The sequence below is a fragment of the Triticum aestivum genome, chromosome 5B (assembly GCF_018294505.1).
Source record: "Triticum aestivum cultivar Chinese Spring chromosome 5B, IWGSC CS RefSeq v2.1, whole genome shotgun sequence".
NCBI lineage: Eukaryota > Viridiplantae > Streptophyta > Magnoliopsida > Poales > Poaceae > Triticum > Triticum aestivum.
The window spans coordinates 697,758,954-697,767,518 of record NC_057807.1 but is presented as its reverse complement, the minus strand read 5'-3'; the positions used below and the strand labels follow the sequence as shown (position 1 = coordinate 697,767,518).

The 8,565-nt window shown below is 44.9% G+C and overlaps 1 protein-coding gene across 1 annotated transcript; it reads right to left on the bottom strand.

Moving 5' to 3' along the window:
* Positions 1 to 6,113: 6,113 nt before the first annotated feature.
* On the bottom strand, positions 6,114 to 8,047 carry LOC123117784 (uncharacterized). The gene is made up of 3 exons (XM_044538463.1): positions 6,973 to 8,047; positions 6,706 to 6,852; positions 6,114 to 6,578 (listed from the first exon to the last, which is right to left on the bottom strand). The coding sequence occupies exons 1-3, from the start codon at positions 7,933 to 7,935 to the stop codon at positions 6,231 to 6,233; spliced, it is 1,458 nt and encodes a 485-aa protein (XP_044394398.1). The 5' UTR covers positions 7,936 to 8,047; the 3' UTR covers positions 6,114 to 6,230.
* Positions 8,048 to 8,565: the final 518 nt, after the last annotated feature.

Genomic DNA, 8,565 nt, shown 5'->3' with positions numbered 1-8,565 from the left:
ACATACGTAGATCGTTCCATTGCTTGCTATTGTATGAAAATACAAATCATGAAATGGGTAGTATGGTTGTGGGAGGTGAAATATGAGGTACGACTATCACCGTCCGGGGACGTACCCGGCCGCGTCCATGGTTGTTTGGCAACTCAAATTAGCTATGTGTAGTTGTAGATGCTGCATAGCACCGATGACACATACGCCAATAATGTGAGATCGCTTGATTCCAGCGATTTTCAGTAAAGCGATCTCAGTTGATTCTTCCCGGTGTCACTTCAAGCACTGAGATCCTACATGACAAGGCAACTAGAATGACCAGAAGGACCAGTCAAGATCCCTGCCAAGATGAGGTGGAACCCCCCATCCCAGATACTCAGTTGAAGAACAAATTGCCAGAACCGCTACAGAACACTAAGAAAAGTGCAATTGATCTCCTGCTGGAAAATGGGAACCTAGATGATGGATTCAGCCTTCTGAGAGAGATGGAAACCTAGGAAGATGATGGGATTAACACCGAAGATGAGGAGGAGGACATGCCAATGGAACCCCTGCACCTCCCTGAGAACAATGCTGAGTTTGATGATGATGAGCACCAAAGATATGAGAAGGATTTCCCCCCAATCCAGCAGCACCATGCTAAGAATTGGGGTCCTATCCAGGCAACTAGAATGAGTGCTAGGGTTGCTGGGGACACCAGGACCATTCTTCAGAAAGCTCAACAGTTCAAATGCACCCAAGATGCTGGAACCAACAAAGAAGGTATAAAAAACACAACATTCTCCCTCTTCAATAATCCCAATTTCCTTTATGTTGCTGATAAGATAGGCATAGATGTCAATTTAGATATAGAAGTTGATGCTACCCCAACCAGTAGGGCTACCTGCCCAAGCAGGGTGGGGGATGTAATCCTTGACAGAACTGAAGGTTCTGATTCAGATTTCATCACCCCCACAAAACTGCCTGGTGATGACAATGTGGAATCTAGCAGTAGTGAGCTATGGTATTTGGTATGTAAGAATAGAAGGGGCAAGCACCCCAAAACTAGACTGATTACATGAATGCTCTGTTCTGGAATGTGAGAGGCATTACTTCCCCTGGTAGGAAAACTTTGATCCTGGAAAACATGGCCAAAACCCATGCTTCCATTGTGGGCTTCCAGGAAACTAAAAAAGAGGAGTTGTCTGACTCCTTTCTGAAAATCTTTAGTAGGAAATAGGATTTTTTTCCTGACATCACTTACCATCCAAAGGCTATGCTGGAGGCATCCTAATGGGAGTGGACCTGGATATGTTTGACTGTATCTTGGTCCAATCTAGAATTTTCTGTTAGTTGTGTTATTAAAATGAAAAACACTGATAATCCATTTAGAGTCATTACTGTCTATGGTTCTCCATATGAAGAAGGGAAGGAGAGATTTATCGCTGAACTACATCCCCTATTTCTAGAGGACCCCCTCCCCACCCTAATAGGGGGTGATTTCAACTTGGTTAGATATGCCAAAGATAAAAGTAACGAAAACATTAATCATAGATGGAGTGATAACTTTAATGCCTGGATTGAAATCTAGAGCTTACTTGAGATCAAGCTTTCCAGCAGGAAATTCACCTGGGCAAATAATCAGGTAGATCTGATCATGTCCACAATAGATAGACTTTTCTGTAACACTGAGTTAGACATGATTTTCCCCCTGGCATCCTGTAGGGCCTTGCCTAGGTGTGGGAGTGACCATGCCCCCATAATTTGGGAGTCTGGTCTTAACCAAGCTCCTAAATGCAGCAGCTATAAAATGGAGAAGTGGTGGCTCCCAAGGGAGGACTTCACCAATCTAGTTGCCAGCATTTGGAATGAGCCTACAAATGCCCCCACACATATTGAGAATTGGCAGATTAAAATTAGGAAGCTCAGGAGAATCACTAAGGGGTGGAGCTCTAATGAGGAAGCTCAACTTAAAAGATATAGAAAGATCCTCCTAGAGGAATTTGATAAGTTAGATGTCAAGTCTGAAACCATAACCCTCTTTGAAGCTGAATTTTCTAGAATCAGATTCATCCACTCTGAGCTTCAGAAAATCTGGCTCCAAGAGGAAGTTAAGGCTAAGCAGAGATCTAGGGATAGAGAGATCAAAGAGGGTGACAGGAACACTGCTTATTTCAATGCAGTAGCCAACCAAAGAAGGAGGAAAATAGTCATCCACTCTCTGAATGGCCCTGAAGGCCCTGTTACTGATAACTCTGAGATGCTCAAAATTGCAAGTGACTATTATAAAGATTTGTTCAAGAAAGAGAATAGGAACGGCTTTAGGATGAATCCAAACTTGTTCTCTGAGGGAGAAAAGGTAACTACTGAGGAAAACAATATCCTAGAATCTCCTTTTTCAGAGGAGGAAGTCAAATAGGCTGTTTTTGACTCCTACTCCGATGGAGCCCCAGGGCCTGATGGGATTCCTTTCTTCTTCTACCAAAACTTCTGGGAGCTAGTAAAGAATGATCTGATGAATATGTTCTCTGACTTCCATAGAGGGGAGCTTAGTATTCACAGACTTAACTTTGCTATGTTGACCCTGATCCCCAAAGAAGCTGATGCTTCTTCCATGAAGAAATTTAGACCCATCAGCCTTTTGAATTGTAGCTTTAAGATTTTCACCAAAGTCCTCACCAATAGACTATCTAAAATCTTGCAATGATTGGTAGCTAGCAACCAATCTGCCTTTCTAAAAGGCAGGTATATCCTAGAAAGTGTGGTCACAACTCATGAGGTTCTGCACTCAATTCACTCTAGTAAAAGGCAAGGTCTAGTGCTGAAGCTAGATTATGAAAAAGCCTTTGACAAAGTTAACCTAGATTTCTTAGAAGATCTTCTTAAGTTTAGAGGCTTTGGAGAAAGATGGATACATTGGATTAAGAAGATTACCCATGGAGGGTCCATTGGTGTCAAAGTAAACAACAGTGAGAGTGATTTCTTTCTCATAAGAAAAGGGCTCAGGCAGGGAGACCCCATCTCCCCGCTGTTGTTTAACCTTGTAGTCGATGCACTCACCAGAATGCTGATGAAAGCAGCTAGCTAGGAAATGATCTCAGGGTTTTGTCCAGAGGCATGCCCTGGGGGGATCATTTTCCTGCAGTATGCAGATGATACCATCCTCTTTCTAGACAAAAACCTGCAACATGCTTCAAATCTGAAGATGATTCTAAGCTGTTTTGAACAGGTTTCTGGGATGATAATCAACTATAGTAAAAGTGAGCTGATCCCCATTAATATGGAAGTGGAGGAAACAGTGTGCTTCATTCAAACCCTAGGATGTACTGAAGGTGCTTTCCCCATTAAGTATCTAGGGATCCCCCTTCACTATGAGAAACTTAGAAGAGAGGATATACATCCCCTCATAGATAAGATCATGAAGAGGATTGCTGGATGGAGAGGAAAGCTACTTTCCTACAAAGGCAGGCTAGTGCTTATCCAGGCTTGTCTGGCCAGCATCCCCATATATTTGCTGTCCTTTTTCAAATTCCCAAAATGGGCTATTGACATGATCAATTCACAAATGGCTAACTGCCTGTGGAATGATTTTGAAGGGCATAGGAAGCTTCACCTTGCTAGTTGGAAAATGATTTGTATGAAAAAGGAGTTTGGAGGCCTTGGTATCCCAAACCTCCAAGAGGTGAACACTTGCCTTTTAGGCTCTTGGGTCAAAAGATTTTATGAAGAAGGAGATAAACCTTGGAAAGCCATTATAGAACAAAGATACTTGTCAGGGAAACCTAACCTCTTTGCTGTCAATCCCACTCCAAACTCTTCTAGATTTTGGAAAGGATTCCAATCCATCATCCAAAATATGAAGTTTGGATTCAGATGGAAAGTGGGCAATGGTGAGAGGGTTAGGTTCTGGGAAGATACTTGGTTTGGGACTTTCCCTCTAGCTACCCAATTTTGGCCTATATACTTAGTTTGTAATGAGCAAACGAAGACTATTAAAGAAGTCTAGAATGGGGAAACACTCAAACTAACCTTCAAAAGAAACTTTGATGACAAACTTATGGCGCAATGGTACCACCTGGTTGAATGTGCTAGGAACATTGCCCTCTCTGATGATACAGATTCACTGATATGGCAGCTTGAAAGTAAAGGGGTTTACTCTTCAAGCTCCCTGTATCATGTGATCAATTTCCGTGGGGTGCAGCTAGTTTTCATTCATGCGGTGTGGAAGCTTTATGTACCTCCTAAAATTCATGTTTTCTTGTGGCTTTTTTCTTATAACAAGCTAATGACCAGAGATAACCTACGTAAAAGGCACATCATTAAACCCCTTCACTGTGTCTTCTGCTCGGATCAAGAAATAACTCGCACTTGTTTTTTGATTGCATAGTGGCTAAAAATATCTGGTTATTAGTGGCTGACCACTTCCAGATTCGGATAGGGACAGGGTATGAATCTGTAGCCAGATTCTGGGTCTCTAAGAAGAAGAACTCAGCCCTGAACATAGTTTCTTCTGTTGTCCTTTGGTGTTTGTGGAAGTATAGGAACTCTGTCATCTTTAACAACACCATTTGGACATCGATTTCGCAGGTTTGGAGACTGATCCTCAGGACCCTCAAGTTCTGGGCGATCTTGGCACCCGTGTGTGGCAAAGTTCGCCTGGAGATTTTCCTGGCGGAGCTAACAGAGCACTTGAGGCAACCTCTGCAGATAACGAATGGCTGAGGCTGGAAGAATCTGCAAATGATGGGGTTGTGAACAAATGGGGCAAGCTGAAGATCTCTGAAGGCGACTGGGATTTCCATTCTCCAAGGAAACAAGGAGGCCTGAAGAGCAAAAGCATGTTGGGCAGCCCGGTGTCGACGCTCGCCTGTTGGTCCCCTCAAGCAGCTTCAGCGCCGCCTTTCAAGTTCAGAAGATCCACGGGGATGGGAGCAGACAAAGCTCAGGAGATTTCAGCTTGATTCCACTGCTCTGAGTTCGGGCCTGCGTGCCGCTTGATCTGCTGGGAGATCTGTAATCCGGTTTTCCTTTTTCTCTCTTAGTTCTTGTTAAAGTTGAACTACTCCTCTAAGTGAGCTGCTATATGACTGGATGATACTTTCTGTGGCTTCATGCTCAGTAATGGAGCCGGGGAGGGGGACCTCCCTGTTCATCTAAAAAAGATCCTACGTGACCATGCTCGAGCACGACAAGTTCGTTAACTGTTCTGTTCAGCTCTACCCGGCTGGCCCAACATCGTACGCCATGGCCGCATCCTTCCTTCCTAATTTCCCCCTTGTTCACCCAACCTGATTCCTCCCACCTACACGGCTACACCCCTCCATCTAATCCATTACTATCTGATGTCTATGTATCAAGACTCCTTATTTGATGAGGATGGAAAAGCTGAACAACAAATTTATTGCTAATACACAGGTAAATTTTCAGGTACAGCAGCAAAATCAGAAAAGGGATGGACAGAGGCAACATTCTCTCCTTTTCTGGATTTTATCAAGGAAGATCACAACTAGGCTTTGAGTAGCTGGACATTTGACTGACTCATAGTTCTGAAGACTGTGTGAGGTATCATTGATTTCTTTTCCTGGTACATATTTGCAAATTACACTTGCCGCACAATCATGATTGATAAACCATCAAATCTTGGCTGTTGTTTTATTTTTGAAAAAAAATGATAGCCCCATTCTCCTTATGCTACTCCTACCGTGCGACCAGACCTATGCATGTCGTTTAATCTCTAGACTCCAAGATTTCCCATTGCCGTTCCGCACACTACCACGTCGAGAGGTTTAGAGGCTGAGTCACCAAGAGGAGACTGCACATCGCCCGAAGTTATGTCCATATTTCATATATGAACATTCTTTTTGATGCACTTCAAAGTGTTTACTATAGTAAGATTTCATCTATAAATAAATACATTGGTTATTATTGATGTTTATGTCAAAGGGCCCTGGGTTATAGGTTCGCCCAGGACCGGCCCTCCGGTCACCCTGACGGACTCCACATCTTGACTGGAATTGCTCTCCCAACTCCACATTCATTAGGATGCGAACATTTCAGGTTTCCAAAGTAAAATTCTGAAAATAGGTGCGTAGATCCAATACAGTAGGCATTTTAAAGCAATGTTTAAATATATTACCCATAAGTTTTTCTCACCACCAATATCCAAAACTAACCAAAAATAACAACTGACTAGGCACAATCGTCGCTCTAGTAGCAGCCGTGAGCACTTATTTTAAGAGATTGTTATAATTCTTTGACAATCAACATATTGTTATCTTGACAGACAAGGAGAATTCATGTGTGAGTCGCTCCTTAATCCGATACCTGCTAGCTTTGTCAACAAGGGATCTTGTGGACTCAAGTTCAAGGTCCATGGCATTGCACTCATCACAAGGGTGTTTACCACGCAGGTCGATTCTCTTCAAGCCCACGGCTCGTTCCATGAATAGCTTTAGATAGTTTGTCACCTTGTCTTCGTCCTCGAACCCTGCCATCACCAGTAACTTCAAGTTCAAGTGCTTCCAATCCTTGGATGGTTCCCACAACATGTTGGTCTTCTGGGAACTATACTCAGACGGTTTGACACATGGATGTTGATTTCGAAGCAACTTCATGCATGCACACAGAAGATAAACACAAATTACAGAATAATGTAGAAACAATTGAAGTAACACATCAGGTTATAAAAGAAATGAAACCAGCAATACCAGTATTTATGTTCAAGGTGAAGCTTACTGTAAAATTCAGTAGGGTAGGTGCAGCTTCGACGAGAAACATGGTCCAGTTCAGATCGCACTCAGGAAAGATACAGTAAAGATACACCTCGGTCAGGTTTCTGAATATTGTAGTGAGGTGCTTAGGATGTTCTAGTTGAATCCAAATCTGCAGCAAAAGCAAGAACACAACAGACAACTACAATTAGTAGGTACTAATTAAGAAGAAATATGATATGTACTACTAGATGCGAAGAGAAATTCATGTGGAGTGTTGAAATAAACGTACCATTTCGCAACCAAAATTGAGATACAATCTCGACAGATTCGTGGCACTCAAGCACTCGCTTAGCGCAAATGGCGCCTGCCACACCCCAGCACGTGAACCGAGGTTCACTTCAAGAAGTTGGGGAACGTGGCCGAAGTGCACCGGAGGGCTCTCGCAGGGCCAAGACCAGCACCATATTTCTCTTAGCTTGGGGACGGAGATGAGCTCGATACATGTGCAAGCAAAGTCAATGAACTGAAGCTCCTGGAGCCCGGAGCACGGTGTGTCGATCTTGAATGCGGAGTGATGATCAACCAGTCTGCAAGATATCAGGATGAGGTGCTTGAGCTTATCACAAGCTTTAATGAAGCCCGCGACGTCATCGTCTCCAAACGCTATGTTCTGGAGGGTTAGCCTGGTGAGCCACCGGAAGGCGATGGGGCAGGCACGGGAGAAGGACATGAACCGCTCCGCCTGCCCCATCTCGGCGAGCAGCTGAGTGGTGTCGTCGGTGCTCGAGGCCGGCGGTAATATATAAAACTCGAGCCATTCGGTCTCGCCGCGGCTGACGACGTCCTCAACGCCGCCGCCGATCGAGTTCAGTTGGAGAGGGTCCGACATGTAGAAGCGTAGGACGAGGGTCTTGATAGCACGACTGCACGCGGGGCACGGAGGAGGACGCACGGAGAGCAACCTCCGTGCCGCGACCGTGAACGCGTCCATGACCTCGACCGGCGTGGCGCCATGGAACTGGTCGACCCCGAGCTCTAGGTGCGAGAGCTGGTGAGGGAGGTGGCGCCAGCGCGTGGAGGCGGCGCCAACACGGAGTGCCTCACGCAGGTGGAGGCGTTCGAGGATTCCGAGGAGGAGGTGGTCGGGAAGCGTGCTGATCATGTCCTCATCCTGGCCGATATCGATGTTGGACGGCGATGACTTGTTGCGCGGCGGCAGAGAGGTGAGGCGGCGGCCCGATCGCAACTCCATCGATGCAAAACCCTCCTCGATCGTCTCGTCCCGTCCTGGTAATATGAACGGCGGCGGAGAAAGATTTTGGTGGACTCCTAATAACAGATTAATTCCTGCTTGACCTGTCAAGTAATTCAACCAACTTCCCTAAAAAAAATTTAGATCAACCAATCGGCGTGTTGGATTCCTGATTTTTGTCATGGAAAAAATCGTATACGACCAGGGTCGTACGTACCCAATCTGAAGACCCTCTACCATCTGCGCCAGCTGGCAAACCCGAATCTGAAAGCCGCAGCCGTTGTTCCGGTCGCTCGCGTCGTTCGTCGACGGCCCAGCTCGAGTCCCCGCTCTTTGACACCGGTGGCAACTCCCTTCCTTATTATTGAACCCTCCTTTGTATTTTGCACCTAGCTAGATTCAACTAACAACCAACGCAAAAAAAAAACAGATTCAACTTACAAACTATTAATGCATGTCACAAAAGAATATACCATTGTGGTGCCTGGAAATGGGCAATGAAGCAGAATGACGCCTCATGGTGGTGCCATTCCAACCTTAAGAAATACTAGATGACCCCTTGTGCCAATGGCGCAAAGACCGAGTGTAAGCCAAGTAGTGAAAGAGTGAACATATAACTCTTTTATCGTG